Source organism: Prinia subflava, chromosome 4 (genome assembly GCF_021018805.1).
Source record: "Prinia subflava isolate CZ2003 ecotype Zambia chromosome 4, Cam_Psub_1.2, whole genome shotgun sequence".
Lineage (NCBI taxonomy): Eukaryota > Metazoa > Chordata > Aves > Passeriformes > Cisticolidae > Prinia > Prinia subflava.
The window spans coordinates 35400396-35418515 of NC_086250.1; the positions used below are offsets into that span (position 1 = coordinate 35400396).

Below are 18120 nucleotides of genomic sequence, written 5' to 3' on the forward strand. Positions count from 1 at the left end.
GGAGATTGTGAAGTTGTTTCTGAATGGCATAACCTGTTCCCACCAAGGAAACAGCCATTCAAAAATCCTGCTGAATCATTGGAACTGGAATCAGTATTTAATTTTGTTTCTACAGAGATTAGTTCTGCTGAATACAGAAAAATCCCATCCTTCAGTATGTCATTTTGTTTTCCTGTTCATATATTTGAAATAATATCTGTTAAGTAGTCCTGACTGCAAAAACACCAGACTGTGTTTTCAATAAATAATTCCACTTTAATGGCAAAGTAATAATTTAGACAGATACAGTGTGCACACCTGCAAAAAAAATATACGCAAGCTGGTTTACAAGCTAGAGGAACAATAAACCAATAGAAAATACATCATCCAGTTAAGTCCGATGACACCAAATACTTATTAGGGTTTTACAAAGACTACAAAAATCTTCAGATGATTTATTTCACTGTTTCTGTCTATTTACAAGATATGTTACATCAAAAATGTACAAAATATAAAATGTGTACAGACAAATGTTTCACAAACAATTTCTGAGTTGTAAACTAGGTGGACTCACTGAGATGTATTGCAGGAAGTTTTGTATATGTAATATTGTGTGTTTGTGAGCTAAATATGGCAGGAAAAGATTCGCAGGTTTGCTCAGAGCACAGGTACAAGAAAGAGCAGCTTTGCTTTAGTTCTTTGAGTCAGTCAAGGTGTATGAACTGACATTTGCATCAGAAATAGATCCAGATTTGGGGGGCACGATGTTGGTCAGACTGAATCCTACGTGCATAAATGCAGAGTTTTATTAGGGCAGTAGCACCGTGTAGGAACCTCTAGATTCAGCGATGCAGCTCAGTGCTGTTTGGAAACTGCATTGATTTCTTTAAGTTACAGCAGGTGGCCACGGGGTGGCCACCAGGAGTGAATAGCACCAGATACACATCCCGAAGGTAACATCCATGAGGTGTACAGTACATGACTACACAATGCCAGAGCCCTTAGGTACCTTCTTGCTCACGTGCACCTGTTTTAACCTCACGGCTCCCGCGGTACAAGAGTGCTTCTGGTTACCCGAAGCAGTCCGGACGCAGTCTGGCTGCAGCCTGCCGTGACGTATGAGCTGAAAACATTTTCAGACTTTTCCCCCCAAAATGTATTGGTTTCATACAGATACTGAAATGTGCTAACTGTAGCATTGATAGTTCCTGCATAGTCCTAACAGCTGTAAGTACAGGACAAACACACCAGGTAATAAGAGCTTTTAGGTTTTGCATTCTGTATTTGTTTGCAACATACAGGAAATCTCAGCAAGTGAAACATCTCTTAACACCAACAGAATAAAATACAATTTTTTTGTTCGTTTGTTTTTGATTTGATTTGTGCAAGGCTTTTTTTTTTCCTTTTTTTTTTTTTTTCTTTTTCTCCGTATTTACAATACCCACCCAGTAGACTGTGCAAAACCAACCCACTTTTACAGTATAAATTCTTCCTCTTCCACAGTGGACATCACTGCTTCAGTGTTCTTTTATGCTGAATTCTTCATGTACAACTATAGCAATCAAAACAACATGCTGAAACTAGAAAAAGGAAAAAAAAGAAAAACCCATATATTTGTGCTCATGCTGCATCAAGTGCATCCAGCTCTGCTGGATAAGTATTCAAAACATCTATCCTCCCAAAAATTCCGTTCCAGGGGACCAAATGGATTTTAGCTGATTTTGTCAGCATTTAGGTGGCAGTGAAAGTGGGTTTAGGTTCCTTGTGTACTTCTGAGGGTAGGCAGAGAAATCTATTCACAAGATAAAAATATTATATAGCAACTGTTCTTTCTCGTATCCATTACTTTAAAAAATCATGATATACAGATATGAGGCTACTACGTTAACTGATGTTTTCTCATAAGTAAATGAAGAAAAAAACAGTGTAAATTACCAATGGTTTACGAATTAAACTAACTGTAAAACTGTTCTAGAAATCTGTTTTAAGGCAGTGAGACAGCACCATAAGAAATGTTCCTTCTTTCACTGAAAAGGCTCAAACAAATGAAGCCCTAAAAAGCCTTTAATCAGTGTTGGTTAATAATTGGTAGAAAACTGTTGTTAAGGAGTGGGCAGGCGGTTAAAAAAGACCCTTGTGGTAAAAATAACTTTATAAAATCTGTGACTTGTGTACTAAAAACTTGATGGAGCGCATCACTGTGACCATGGCAGTTAGAATTAAATTGGCACTTATCCAGCATATCACAGTCATGTTTTCTGGTGATTGCACAATACTGTTTGTGCTTTCTGAGTTACTATCATCTTTTACTCATTTTGGAATGGGCAGTAGTGTATAACACAAACACCACTGCCGTCCTGTGACCAGCACCATGTGGCACAACAGAGGTTAGAAGATAATTAGAAGACTGCATTGTTCATGCAGCACCTCAGGGTAAAATAAAGGAAAAAAAAAAAAACAACAAACCAAGAAGTTTCACTGTAAACTTGTATACAGAAACCCAGAGAGACAGAGAAAGAGGATAAGGGGAAAAAAATTCCAGTTTGGCTAACACGTGTGCAATCTGCTCAGATGCCCTTGGTCTAGGGCACTTTCCAGTTGACAAATGGAGCCTCACTTGGCTCCATAGGTATTGAAACACCTTGAAATTAAACTAATTCAAGCTTTCCACTTCAATTTTTCTTCCTGACTTTGCAGAGTTCGCTCTCCTGCCTCCCTACAACACACCATTCTTACTCAGAGACCTTGGTGTGCTGCTTTAATACTGGCAGTGGTCTAGTGGAAACAGATTTTACCATCATCCTACAGCAAGATTTGTCCCTTTCAGAGAGTTGATTCAAGGGATGAATCCAAAATGTCGTCATGATGGCTGGTGCTATCACTGTCACAGCTCTGTGCACTCGAATAGTTGGCTGCCTCTTGAAGCCTCATTAGCATATTCATCTGAAAGAAGAAAGCAATGTTTACACAATCTCGTCTCATTTAATACTGCAGTGACCGTGTTAAAATTTAATTAGGCTCCCTTGCTGTATGAGGTGTGCTGGTACCTTGATGAGGGACCGTACAAAAAGATTTCAAGAAGGGCAGGGTGTTAGCAGCTCCTACTGGCACTCTTTTCATCGTCTTCTTGTTTTTAAATAGAAGTTTAAATGTCCAAAGAGCGATACAATGGAGCTGCCTGATAACTCTTTAATTCAGGGGTGAGGCCAGCTGCAGCTGCAACCCTGGCAGAGGAAGCAAGCTGAATCTCAGCTGGACATCTGGGCCCATATTTGGAGACAGTCAAGCTTCCAGATAATTTTTGGATGGTGTAGATGCAGTACACTGGAAAAGCATCTGAAAAAACTATCACAGTAACATACCCCCTCTACAAGAGAAAGATGGAGAAGGAATGAGAGAGGGGTGGACTGAGGCCAGCTGCTTCATAAATGAGTTCCATCTGCAGTTGAGGGGCTGACCTCAGGAGTGGAACAGCAACAGATCCTCCTACCCAAGAGAGTAGAGGCCCTCATAATTTATGGACTGTTAGTACCTGAAATCCATCTGAAAATCATCAAATAGCAGCACTAAGATTCAGAAAATTACTTGGATGCTTGATGTCTAACTACATAATGGTCAGGATTTTATTTATAAAGCATCTACTTCTGCCAGCATGCTAAGGAATGCAAGCGATGCTGACAGCTCCTCAGTGTTTTTCAAGGAACAAATACACTGCTGTTACAAAAAGCAGGCAAGCCAAAGATGTATTCCTATCAGTTTATGTTTTAAGCCTCTATTTCCAGTTTGCTCAGAAATCCTTACATCTCCATGCTTTCAGCTTGCGTGGTGATGTTTTCTCTAGGCACTGAACAGTGTTATAAACCCTTTTGTGTAGTTTCTGCTGAAACTCTAATAGGTATCTATGCTTGCAAACACAGGACACCTGCAGTGTGTGTTCAATACATCCTGAGACGTGTCCTCTTTCCACAAGCCCAGTGTCTGTCCACCCAGGAGCTCCCCTGGAGAAGGGGGCAAACCCTTCAGTCACAACTTTCAAGCTTCTGATATTTACTCAGGTACAGATGCTGACCACAGTGTGCAGGGAGCAGGGCTGAGTGGGCACTGAACTCAGGCTGCCCATAGCCTGAGTCTTCACCATAGCAGAGATTTTGCCGTGCTGGGAGCCCAAATCACAGGGTCAAAATATCACCTGAAAGCTTATGGAATGGAAGAGCAGTTCAAATAAGATGATTTTCTACACTTGTTCAGGACACAATGTCTGTTTTTGAACATGAAACAGTGAGGTGTAGGAGCCATTTTCTTAACACTGTTAAGAGTTAAAAGCATTTTTCTCTGAGAAATTTCTTTTTCCAAGGGCCGCTGTATTCTAGAAATACAATTCTCTAAAATGGTATTTTGAATTGTGATAAAGGCAGTCCACAGAGAAAGCACTACACAAGAATAGCAGATCAACAGATGCATTTTAATAGTCTATTATTAGAGAAGGCAATGGTAAACCCGAATGTCTGGGATCGTATTTAAATAAAACACTACGTGGCATTGAGGGAAATCAACTTCTTATCGTTTAATGCCACCACACTTGCATTCTTTCCACATTAAGACTATTACATAGACATCAGTTATCTTGAAATATTACGAGAAATGGAAGGATGGCTAATTTCTATTTTCACTAAATTCTCTACAATAGGGAAGTTAGATAATGTGAATATTGCAGTCCTTCATTTGTCTAATGTAGATGAAAAACTGCCCAATGAGGAAAGATGTTTTAATATTAAAACTGATTAATAAGCTGCTGAAGAGTGGTACCCAAACAATCTAATGATGAAGACCTGATACATGGTACCAGATACCAGATACATCTGGGCAGATGGGAAATACAAACAATGTAAGGATGTATTAACATCTTGGTGACACATGCCCTCCTGCTTCCTTTCATCTTCAACATTTTCATAAATTACAGGAGGATTTATTTTAAAAGCCTATTGTGGAACAGGTGCACAGTACTTTTTTACTGCATAGTGTACAGTTTAACACGTGAGATTAAAGTGCATACTGAAAAGCCCAAAAGTTTGAATCTTACCAAGGGATCGCCCTCTGTATCAGTCTGTGGAACGTGCTTAGAGGTTGTTCCTTCTTTTGCTGATGCATAACCTTCATAACCAACATCTTCGGGCCTTAACTGAAGTAGTGATGGCCACTCATGCTGCAGAGTTGCAGAGCTCCACGGGTAGGTATCAGCAACCCACTTGGAGGGATCCTCCCAGGGTGCCCTCTTACCGTACATCTGGATTACGGATATAACACAGGTAAGTATGCTAGAGAGTTTTCAGCACCAGTTGCAACAGCAGAAAAAATAGTCATCACAAAAATCTAAACCATTTCAGAAAGAGATTTGCTTTCAGATGTTCTCAGTACTCAGGTACTCAGACTTTAAGGAGATCGGATCATCTCCACTAATGCTCCTTCAATACACAGAGTGGCTGCAAGTTAGAAAATGCTCCATAACTAGTGACACTTGCAGATGACAGCAAGTGCTTGATACAATGTGAAATGAGACCTCCAGGTAATTTGCTTAAGGCATATCAGGGAAATTAACACAGACCTATCAAAAGCATTCAAGTTAATTGGGTTTTGTTTGAAGTGAATTAGGAGGTGGCAGTACAGATTGTTCACTTCTCCTAGCAAAATGAGATGCTGAACCAGACATCTGTCCACATCCTAAATGTGATAACTTTCAGAAGGTTAAGGGAAGAACTTCACAAGGGATATATTTTTCCTTACTATGAAGCATAAAATGCATATGAATCTAGGAGGAGGACAGAGGAAGTAAAAATGAGAATATTGTAATTTTAGGAATAGCTTCCTCACTAAAATTCACCCCTCTGTGTATTGCTGTGCACAAGCAACATGTTGACTGAGAGCCCCTCAGTTGCTGCTTTAAAGATTTCCTTTAGCTGTGACAATGACACACTGGGATGGGGAGCCATCCACCAGGGCTTTTTGTAATTTCTCCTGCCTCCAACAGCTTCACACAACCCAAAGAACACCAAGGCTACTGGCAGGGCATGCACTCATGGAGGATATAGGTGGGCTGCACTCCTAAAGGGAGTATAACAGGGGAGGACCTTAGTGAAAAGGCAGAATGATGGGTTGTGCTTATCTGCACAGCTGCTGCCAGGCACTTGCTGAATGCAGAGCTTCAGCAGCCAAGCTCCCTGCATTCGGAACACAGATACTCAGACTTCTGCCCAGAGCTGAGGCTAGGCTGCTACAACAGGGATCTGCCTAAATAAGCCAAGAGAAGTGTTTCTCAGGGGTAGCAGGCTAATTTCAGGCTGTAGCACTTCCACTCATCTGAGATTAACGGTGACTAAATGTTTTCTGGAATCTAGAGCAAGGCTTGTAAATCCTATGTCTGACAAGTGAGTTTGTAAAGCACCTGACCAGAAAGGCAGCTTCTATCCATCTTTGGTTCCAGGAACACTTAGTTGTATGATATAAAAGATTTCTATTATTAATATTTTTATTCAATGGAAGCCATCCAAAGCAGCTAAAAATTGGTACAGCTCATGAAACAAATATATTTTCTTCTATATGCTGCCATCTTCTGCTCCACAACTGAAGTTTTCACTTAAGCAGTTACCCTGATACTTGGGAAAATAGAAGCATGAAGAATATTTCACTGCATTTTTATAGCTGGTCTAAACAAGTGCTGTTAATCTCACTATTCTCACTGTTCTATCAAATGTTTGGCAGTATTCTGCACAAGGCATAAACACTGTAATTCCCAGAGAGATAAGCAGTTTTAGGAAAGTATGAGATATTCAACAGGCAAGATTCTAAACCTCCATTGCATCGGTATGTCACTGTGACAATACAGGTGATAAAGAAACTGCAGCTGCTTACACAGTTCTTTGCCATAACAATCCTCTCTGCACTACGCAGTAATTTCTTTTGGTGTCATGTGTGGAAAAAAAAAAGCCTTTCCACAAAGCATCTTTTTAGAGGATATAGAATTGCAGTGCATAAACAAAAAAAGGAAAAGGGAGAAAGCCAATTAAAGATTGGGGGGAAAATACAAAAAAAAAGGAGACTGGATTAATGTACAGTTTGAGGTTTCCTCCAAAGATGTGGAATTATCCAAAATCCTAGCCTCCTCTGGTATAACCCAGAGAGTTATCCTCCTGGAGAAGACCTCATTGCAACCTTCCAGAGGGCTTACAAAAAAGAGGGGGAACAATATTTTAATGTGGGCAGATAGTGATAGGACAAGGGAGAACGGTTTTAAACTAAGACAGAAGAGATTAGATTAGATTTTTGGGAGAAATTCTTTACAGTGAGGGTGGTGAGGCACTGGAACAAGTTGCCCAGAAAAGCTGTGGATGCCCCATCCCTGGAAGTGTTCAAGGCCAGGAATGAGATAATCTATTAGGTCCCTTCCAATCCAAGCCTCTCTGTGATTCTATGGAAACATGCTTGCTCACAAACTTTTCCCCACAAACGTGTACCTACATGTGTGTGCAGGTGGTAGGAGAATTACACAGACCAAAGCTATTTTCTGGCACCAGTGTAAAGCTTATTAACTGTTCTATTCAGGGGTAGGCTGAGACTGCCTTGACTCAGGGAAACAGTCTGAGCTGTATTTAGCCATGCTGGGAACTCTTTAACCAATGGAAAAATACCACTTTCCTCCAGTCACTCAGAAGAAACCCTCTTCATAAAATACAAGATATGTTAGTGCTGGAGCAGACAAAGCCAAATCATACACCAAAGTAAGAGCAAGTCAAAAGGAATAGTCTGCCCTCTATAACCCACCCAAAGATTTTCCTCTTGCAAATGCAACAGCATTCATACCATGATGCACTGTTTAAAAACAGCTTGGAGAAAGCCTTTGAAAGCAAATAAAAAGATTTCTAGGAAACAAATGACATACCTGGAGTCCTTCTCTCACAGCTTCCAGAAGATACGGAACCAGGGAATAGTTCCAAAGGTCCGTGAACCACACTCTGGAGCCATCAACATCCATAGGGCAAGGCAGGAAGAGACGGGGACCTGAGGAGTCAAGTTGTGTATTAAAAAAAGTAGAACTAGGAAACACACTAAAAAATAATCTCAAAATTAAAAGAGCAGTACTGGAACAGCTCAAGTTAAGAGAATATTAAAACAGGACAACATTAAAGGAGCTAACAGTCTCATGTTATTAAAAATGAACTAGTGTCATTTAGTCCAATTTTAGGGCTCGATGAACACTTAAAAGTTTTATGGCAAAGCTACGGTATGTAAAATCTGCCATCTCTGCTAAGATAGTTACTCCATTAAAAGACCTCAGGTCCAAAGGCTTTTATTGCTGTAATTATACTGCAGTGTAAAAGCAGGAGAAAAAAAAGTTTAGGAAAGTTACTATTGGGGTGATTTTTTTCTTTAAATTGAGTTTTAAAAATTGTGATACTTGAAAGTATTTAGCAACAAAGGAAGAACTACCAGGAAATATATATACTCTCTCATTAAACTTTCCATCTCCTTTTAAATCTTGCAGACAACTAGACAAATTCCCCACACCTATGTTGCACTTCCCATTGAGATATGCCAACTTAAAAAAATAATGATATATTCTTCCCAAAACCCTAAAATGCTCAGCCTGCCTCCCTGTTTCAAACCATTCCATCAATGGACTCACCAATGGTGACATCTGAAGAGCTGTGTGTTTCTAGGAAGCTGTTGAGATGATGCCATGTTTTGGGGATCCAGTCAATGATTTTCATAAGCTCATTATTGCGTATGTTCTTTTCTATTTCAGTTTCAATCAGTTTCCTTCTCAGGTATCTGCCCAAGAAACCTTTAACAGGCTCCGTGTGATTAGCACACAGCACCCACCTGGGTAGAAGAGATAAATGTCAAGCGGCAATGAATAGCAAATACATTGTTTCCTCTTAAACATATAGATGAAACTAATGTCATGGACTCTCATTAGTCAGCAAGTATAACACTGCCCCAATAAACCTCATTACTGCTCACTGTTGCAACACAGCCATTTCAGGTTCCAGCAGGAATTCAAGACACTGCTGAAGACAAATGAAATGCAGAAATGCAATGATTTTCAGCTACTTGCTAGAGGTGCCAGACAGTTTCTTATTTCTTTTACCATTCCCCAACACCATTCAGGGACCCGTCAATAGAGGAGAGACACTGAAACTGAAATACTTTACTGTGATGAGACACAAGATCAATATTTGTCAAAGAACATGGTTTAGAAGCAGGAAGCTGTGCAAATATGGCCACAGTAAATACAGAGTGAATGTACCTGAAATTGTGATGCATCTCCAGATTTGGTGAAGAAGAAACTCCCTGGTTCATGGTTCCAATAATATAGGGACTGGAAATATAAAAGCAATGGGATTTTTTGAGGGAGAATTCATTCAAATATTCAGAGTATATTCCTTCTTATTATCTGCAGTAGGCCAATTTCAAAAGAGTCTTTGGGTGTACTATAGTCATAGATTTAAAATATTTCTGAAGTACCCTTTAAAAAATGTTTATTCTTGTAAGATTTACTTCTTGCACATATTTCGTGCACTAGTGCTCATCTGTAATGAAGAAATAAATAAAGCAAACCTGTCTTAATGTAATTTATAATTTGGCAATAGGCTTAGCTTTTCAATTTCAAAAGCCAGTAAATCTCAGGAGTAAGATACTGCATGCAATGATTTTATGAAGGGTAGTCCCTATGATGTCACTTTTACAGCAGAAATAACCAATGTTATTTGCCAGTAAAAGTTCTAGAAAACATTATTTTTACTCTTGCTTGAGAACAAAGGACAGTCAGTCAACTTTGTACTTCTGCACTGCTGCAGGAAAACTGTGGGAAGGGTAAATCTGCTAGATACACAGCTGCTTCTGTATGGCATGGTTTATCCCAAATTCCACTATTACAAAGTGTAAGCTGTTCTCATGATACAAGTGAGCTTGTGTAATCTGACAGGTTGCAAAGGATAAGACTATAATTCAGCCAAGTGTTTAAGTACATTCTTAAATTGTGTGGTACATTTACACCTCAGTGAGAAGCATGGGAGTCATGTAAATGAAGCGAGTGAGAGAACTATGTTTTTGGCCGAAAAGGGTTAAAATCACTGAAGAACACAACAGCCTTGCAGATGGCTGATGAGAGCCTAAGCTTTCACTGGGACATTTTATTTTGCTAAATAACATGGAACTTTTACTGTTTTAATTGTAAAACCTGTGTGCAAAGAGAGAGAAGAGGTACTACCTACCATTTATTATATTTACAGTTGAGGAAACCATTGAAGATGTCACTCAGTGAACTGATGTGGTGGAGGTTATCAAGAATTATGACGGCAGGGAGGTCAGTACCATTGTTGTCAGCACTGCATTGCTCAGCTAAGTTTGCTAGATATTGTCGCAGATCCTTCAGCAGAATTAATAAAAAAAACCAAAAACAAAATCACAAAAAAATGCCCCAAGCCCAGAAAAGATGAATCCAATTAGACCATAGATGTAATTTCACCGGAAAAAAACTTCAGAAAGACAAAATGAGTGCTAAAGCGTTTTCCTTCTGTGGATCACTCAGCTGGATTTGCACATGCAGGAAAACATGCTGCTTACGCAGGGCAACACTAAAGCCACATGCTAGGAAAAGCAAAGGTGCTAAACACAAGGCAAATGACTGAAGCATTTTGATCTGGAGGATATATTCCTTACAAATTTGCTGATAAAATATCTTATATCCAGAGGAAAATATGTTGCAATAAAAAGGCCATTTCCAATGGCCTGAGATACTCATACTAATTTTTGGACCTTTGACACATTTATATACCAAAACCTCACCACTTTGTCACATAATTTTGGTGTATTGAACTGCTCCTTTAGATATCTCCTTTCAGCACTCTCACTGAAAATCTGCCTGCCTCCCTTGGGGATGCCTTATCACACCTCATAATAAAATCTGTTGTGTAAATTCTTCTTTCCTGTCAGCTGTCTAGCTGCTGTTTAGTGCAGAAGGAAAAGAGAGCTTTCTATAACCAAAACATTTCATATTTTTGTCAAGAGTTGCTCTTGAGAATTTGGGCTAGTCAAGTTTTACAGCTGTATCTCTAGATGTATCTAATTTTGTCAGGGTTGGAAATACTCAGTATTATGGACAAAGTTCCTATTTCCATTTTATTCTTTTGGATCAGGGATAGCAGAATCTTTTCTTCTTTAATGGGAACATACACCTTTTTATTTCAAGAAATATTTTTCTTTGCCTTTTTATGATCAGGTGTCTCTCAGGGAAAATTACAGGTTTCTTCTATGGAATAGTGCCATCTGTATTATTCAAACACCCTTAGTATTTGACAATGTTGCCTTTTTTTTTTTTTTTAATTACAAACTCAAAAATTCTACATGGACTTTGATAGAAGTAAAAAAAAAAAAACAGGGAAAAAACCCCAACCAGCCCAATCCCAAAAACAACAGCCAAACACCAAAACACAGACCAAGCAATTTAGCAGAAATTCAAAATCTGGCTCTTTTGTGGGACAATTTTCTTTACAGGTGTGTATGGAATAACAATAAAACATAAATTCATTCTCTGCCAAAGTAAATGGCATCACAAATCCTCTGTATAAAGACAGTGAAAAGCAGTTATTTTTGCCAGAATGGTCCTTTCGCCCATTTGGGATCTCCATGTTCTCCCTTCTTACGTTAGCATTCATTATGTTCCATTTTTTTCCCCCCAGGTACCCGTTAGGAGAACACTCAATTCAGGACAGCCAAGTGAATAGCATTATCTGTGGCTAGCACAGAGGTCCTGCTAGAAACCTGATAACCCGAGCTATGTAAATCACTGGGAACGTGACATGATGTGTGAGGCAATTTCAGTATGGTCAGCTTCCTGACTGATGCACACCAGAAATCATGACAGTCGTATCTCTCCAGTGCTGATTATGAAACTGAGCCCAAGACAGTAATTTCAAATCACTCCTTTGAAATCTTGGCTAACAAAGGCTGATGTTATAAAAAAGCAAGTTCCACTAGTATTATTACATAGCCAAACTTTGACACAGGAATTAAAGACACTCCAATATTTAATTTACATAGGACTTGGACTCTGCATATATACTCAAAGTGGGTTTCCTTAAGAGGGGGAAAATTGAGATTTCCTTGACAGTGGTTCAATGGTTTGTTTACAATGGGAAGATCTGCTCCCCACACATCACTGGGATTGGAGACTGAATTCTTGTAGGAAGAAGTGCTAACTGAGCAGCAAAAGAGTACACCAGTTAATGGAATCTGTTCTGCATCACCACTACAAATTGGACAATAGATTACGTTTTCAACTGTAACTTACCTTGCTTGACTTGTGATCTATGTTAAAAGTTGCGATTGCATCCTCTGTTTTTTTTCTGCCAGATTTAGTTATAACATATTCAGCCAGCCTGTTAGCTAAATAGGTCTTTCCTGTGCCACTGGGTCCCGAAAGAATGATTCTGCGATGCTCCATCAGTAAATTAAAGTACCGTTGGGTAATTGGCTTAGGAATTAATGTGTCAAACACAAAACTGTCCAAACTGTTTTCTTCTACTCCTGGGGATAAAAGAAAAGAAAAATGGCCTGTCTTATCCTTGCTAAGGTAGTTATTTGGCACAGCTCCTGATGGCATCAGTGCTACACCCAAAACAAGGTAAGATATCTCTTATATCAAATCTTCTAAATCAAATCCTTGCTAAAAACTTCCTTACTGTAGAAATAATGGTATCCTTCCACAAAAAATTAAACAGCAGTAGTGAATTGAGATGAGTGGGAGAGATGCAATCAAAGTAAATGTGAAGAGAAGGCTCAGTGAGGCAAAGATATATGTTTTAGACATTACTGGCAACAATGACAAAAAAAAGGTCAAAGTGACAGCCACAAGGGTAACCAGTTGTCACATCCATGTATGTAAAGTCCTCCTGAAGGCCCCCTCTCCCCTCCAGTAGCAAATCCCTAGAGCTTTTGAAATGTATAGAATTTTTCCTGTGGAACTGAATAAAGCACAAATATTTCTCATCATAATCTCTGCTTTGGGGTGGGTATTTTTGCCACTGTTTAGAAATCTGTACTTTGTTGTGATCTGGCAGTCGGGCAGGGGAAGACATATATTCTTGGATTTCCCTCAAAAGGCTGCGAGAGATATTATGCAATGTCTTACGTACAGTTTATGTGATAAACGTGTCCTAGAACTAGAGACAATACAGAAAGGTCAGGTGTAACAAAAATAAACACAAAAGGATAGGGAACTGCAGTGTAGAACTCTACAGTATCTGTGGAAATATTCCTCAGGTTTTACCTTTCAGGTTCACAGTGATGATGTTATTATCTCCAACCAGATATCCACAAGGCAGCAGTTCAGGCACTTCTAGGCTATGGGCTCTAGTTACATCCCCTATACAATAGCTAGCAATGCAGTCAGAGCTTAAACCCAGGCTGGTAGTTGGATCCACTCGAAAAATATACTCCTGAAATTACATGAAAACATAAGTCATAAAAATATTTATTGAATGAATGCTATTAGGAAAACTGCCTACAGTCATAAAAAAAAAAGAACTGTGACATTAGAAATAAAGCTTAATAGTGGTGTTAGATAGATATAAAACAAACAAACAAACAAAACCAAAGCACAACAACAACAAAAAAAAACCAACCCAAACCAAAACAAAATCTTGGCAAGACAACTCAAAGAATACAAGAATTTTCTAAAATTTTAATAATACTTAAGCCAATTTTTCAGTGTCTTACCTTAAAGAGACGTCTGATTACACCATCTAAAACATCCCATTTGGTTTTTCCACTGACTCCAATTGATCCTATCAGGTATGCATGAGGCTTTTGATCCTGCAAAGAGAGATTTTTGGAAACTGGATTAAAAATGGTGCTAATTAGTCTTCTATGAAGATTCATAGTTTTCCTAATGAAGAATAAGAATATTATTTAGAATGAGAGGTTACAACTTCAGTAACAGTCTTGCCAGAAATAGGTATAAATTGTATTACTTTGATACATCTTCATAAAGAAGGGAATACAGAGTCTTGTTCTGCTCTTTGACTGCATCTGTGTTTTTAAAGAGATGACTAAAAAGAAAGGCTGCACTGTATTTATAATTTTTTATAACACAGAACACGAAAACATTACAATACAATTTCTCAGCAGCAAATTCATAGTTGCATCCTAAGGAGACCAAGGCATAGATCTAATTTATAATGACTTTTAAACAGAGATAGCAAGTCCCAGGATATCCTACTACTAACTAAACCAAGAATTGGTAGTGTCTAAGCCACCACAAAGGCAGAAAGAGGCTGTATGACACTAGACTATGGAGTGTACCTAATTGTATTGAGCATGGATGACAGAGAAGAGAGCTGCTATCAATGGGATATTTCCCTTCAGTTCCTGGCTTAAAACACTGAAAGAAATTTCAGCTACTATATTCTAGCATTTGCTTGAGCTATAATTCTGCTCTGGGTAATGAACTTACCTTGGCTCGACTATAGCCTTTGTTTATAGTGACTAAAATTTTGACACTGTGACCTTCTTTGTGGAGTGCTCCATCAGTGACATCATCCAACAGAATATCTACATTAAAAGAAGGGAAGTGATCAGTCTGAAAAATCACATCAACTATGTTCACATCATCAGTTCAATATTTGTTCAAAGGATTTTTTTTGATAAAATGAAAGGCTGCCATGACAATAACTTGCAATTGTTATAATCTGTACCTATTCCTAATTCACCATTTTAAAAAAAAGTTACATGTTGTCAATTTTTGCAGGAATATTAGGAGTTTTAATAATGTAGAAATGAATAGAGACTCCAAAAATAAAATCTTGCATTATAATCTTGTCTTTGCTTTCCCTCTTGTAACTTTTTCAAAATTACAGTATGTTCACAAAGTAATGTTGTTTAAAAACGAAAATAAATTTATGTCTTTGGGCACTCATTTTTGCCCTTTAGAATGCTGTAAGAAGAGAAAACAAGAAATCCTTGCATTGATATTTTTGCTGTTAAATAAAATAGCATTTAATTTCACTTTCCAGGTGATTCCCTTACTTTCTTTACATATGGCATGGATAGAGTCCTTTTCACCCCACTCTATTTTCTGCCATTCCTCTAAGGAAAAGCTTCATTTTTCTTGGAGGTAAAGAGTGATTTTGATCTACTCTGTATCTCTGTTCCTACCACTTCATTAACTGCTAAAATGAGAAAGCAGATGTATTTCTCTTTAAGGCTGGGCCTACAGCTTTATTGCAAGTGATAAAACTGCTGCTTTCTTCTAGATGTTCTCTCTGAGATTTTACTGTTAGACATTTAAGCCAACTATAAAATTAGATGAGATTATGGATTTGCATTTTCTTCAAAGGCCAGCACAGTAATCCACTAACATAAGCCCCATTTGTTCTTTGTGTGAAAAACATCGACTTCATGACGTAGTCTGCACAAGGTCAGATTTCATCCAAATTAAATGAGGTCCCAGTAAGATTCAGCCACTTGTTCAAAGGAAAACCGAAGAAGGCTTATGAATATAATTTCTTTTAATGTATTAAAAAAGAAGTTTTCAAGTTAAAAGTTTGATAACTTACATCCAGATCTAGAATGTGGATTCTGCTGTTGTTTTTTATTTTTTAATTCATTGAACAAAGGCATTTTTTTCTTTTTTTTTTGTGAGTTTTAATAAATCTATGCTTACTTTGTTCCAGTCAGACAGATTTCTTGTGTCACCACTGAACATTTCATTTCACTTGTCTTGTTTTTTTGGAACATCTGACAAATCTTTGAGCAAACCTAAGAGCTTTGATAATGTCATAGTTTATCTGAGGGCAAATTATGGTATGATCACCCTGTGAAAATTTTCGATCTCTAAATGACCCTTATGTAGCCCTTTAAATTAATTCTTCAAGTCTAGGAATGAGGAACCACTGTGTAGCAAAGGAAAAAATTCCACTTTCTAACAGCTCTCTCTATCAGTGCTACAAGGGACTGAGAAGATGCCCAAGAACCTCTAATTTCATGGTGGTACTAATTGCTTTAATTACACCCTGGCAGGTATGCTTTTTAGGCATGCTATGATTACTTCAGTTCAATTCTGGTCAGAGCTCTCTCACACTCTTGTACTGGTCCTTGTTTGCTCCTTTCACTCCAGTGAGTGACTGAAATAGGAGTGCCTGTAACCCCAAACCCCTTCCCAGGCTCCCACTGATCTTCAGGGTATCCTCGTATCCTTAGGAAGTGACGGTGGATAGCTTTGGTCATTTTCAGATGACCGTGGTTGATTGGAGACATTGCTCTCAGAAAGGGCAATGGCATTTTTATAATATGAAGAGCCAAAGTACTAAATTCTCTGAGCTTAATCCTCATCATGATTAACCTCCCCATATCTCAGGGGCTTTTGTTCAGTAGTACTCCAGCTGTCTCAGAAATCCCACAAGACCTGGTGGGAAGCTGTCACCCTTCCAAGTTCTCTGGCACGGCGACAAAATGATCATCACAGTGATCAAAAATTCTAGATTCATAATCAAATGAAATTCTCCACTCCTCATTAGGCACCCTTTTATCTTTAATTTCTTATAACAAAAAGTAATTACTTTGCATGTGAGAAAAACATTCAGAACAATAACACAGAAAATTATATAAAGTTTATGAAATAGTGGAATCATTTAAGCTGGAAAACACCCTCAAGATCATTGAATCCAACCACTTCTCCCAATCCTGCTCTCCTTCCTCCTATTCCTTTACCCTGTTTTCCTCTTCCCCTTTCTTTTTCTTCCAGCTTTTATTTTTTCTATTCTTTTGCTGAATACTTCTTCCTAATTTTCTTAATTTTCACTCTTTTATCTTATCTTTTACCTTCCCTTTTCTTTCCCCCATTCCTCTTCACCCATTGTATTCTCATGTAGTTCCCCCTCCTTTTCTTCAGACCTTTCCTCCTACATGCTTTTTTCCTGTATCTAGACAGAGTTAGTGCCAAGCAACAAAGTGCTAATGGCTGCTACTCATGAAAGACATTATATAACTACTATATTGCAAAAAATGCTGTTACATTTTTTTGGTGGATTTTTTGTTTGTTTGTTTGTTTTGTTTTGTTTTTGTTTTGAACACATGTCACTCTGTGAGCAGTTAAATTCTTTCTCCCTGGTTTTGCAACACCTCATTGCAAGTTGAGGCCTAGTTCAGGGTCCTCCATGCTAAAAGTTAAACCTTTCAAAGAGCAGGAATGTAAATAGAAAATATACCAATTTTCATTCAAAATCTGATATTAACCAGAAAAAATGTTCAAATATCCATGTAATCAATGACTGGCAAGATAATATAACTAACTGCCAATCCAAATTACAGTCAGTTTGGCATATTCCCAGCTGTACTCCTGCCTAGACTCTTTCCACAATTATTAGCCATATTTTTATTGCTTCCAGAGACTGCATTATAATTTCTGTGGCGTCTATGCTAATGAGTGCTGCTTCTCCCCTGCTTTACTCCTGGTTCTAATGTTTGAGACAGCACCTCTGTTTCTTGGCTACATTATCAAAAAAAAAAGTGGAAGGCCTGTTATCATAAACTCCATGGCATGGAAAATAATCAAATGTTAATGTTCAGGATGTGGACCAAAGTTCTGCTTGCTTTACTTCATTCACAGAAGACAATGAGAGTGCCTAATAGGCCAGGAGGGGGTTTGCTCCTGTGATAAATGGTGATTTGGTCCAACACAAGCTAGCTTGCTGTACCAAATTAAAAAAAATGTAAGGGATAAAGCTAACTGAGACCACCTTCTGCCTTAGCTGCAAATATGAAGTCTAATTAAGGGAGCTAACTGAATAACTAAAGATCGGCAAACCAAAAGAAGAAAGTTTCACATACTATACTCATATGCCCATCTGGGCAAGAGAATATATCAATACAGTTGTCACGTATACTTCAACAGGTATTTCTTTTCAAAGAAATTGTAAACTGGATGACCAAAGAGTCCTGTAAACTACATAGGCAGAGAGTGTCATACCTAGGAACAAAGCAAACATAATGATCAGTCCTACTGCTGTTCAGGGGCTTCTAAAAGCTGCATTTCAGACATAACCTCACGAATTCTTCCTCCTCACCATTACTGAATGTATACTCGAC

General features: G+C 38.3%; 1 protein-coding gene across 1 annotated transcript in view; it reads right to left on the reverse strand.

Moving 5' to 3' along the window:
* Positions 1-259: 259 nt before the first annotated feature.
* Positions 260-18120, reverse strand: part of NAV3 (neuron navigator 3) — a 267877-nt gene continuing 250016 nt past the window's right edge. Inside the window, exons 29-38 of the mRNA XM_063396422.1 lie at positions 14489-14586; positions 13753-13848; positions 13304-13472; positions 12326-12561; positions 10248-10402; positions 9281-9352; positions 8657-8853; positions 7913-8031; positions 5060-5263; positions 260-2922 (exon numbers count right to left, since the gene is read on the reverse strand). Coding sequence (XP_063252492.1) covers positions 2803-2922; positions 5060-5263; positions 7913-8031; positions 8657-8853; positions 9281-9352; positions 10248-10402; positions 12326-12561; positions 13304-13472; positions 13753-13848; positions 14489-14586 — 1466 coding nt within the window. The 3' untranslated portion in view covers positions 260-2802. The remainder of the gene's footprint in view (positions 2923-5059; positions 5264-7912; positions 8032-8656; positions 8854-9280; positions 9353-10247; positions 10403-12325; positions 12562-13303; positions 13473-13752; positions 13849-14488; positions 14587-18120) is intronic.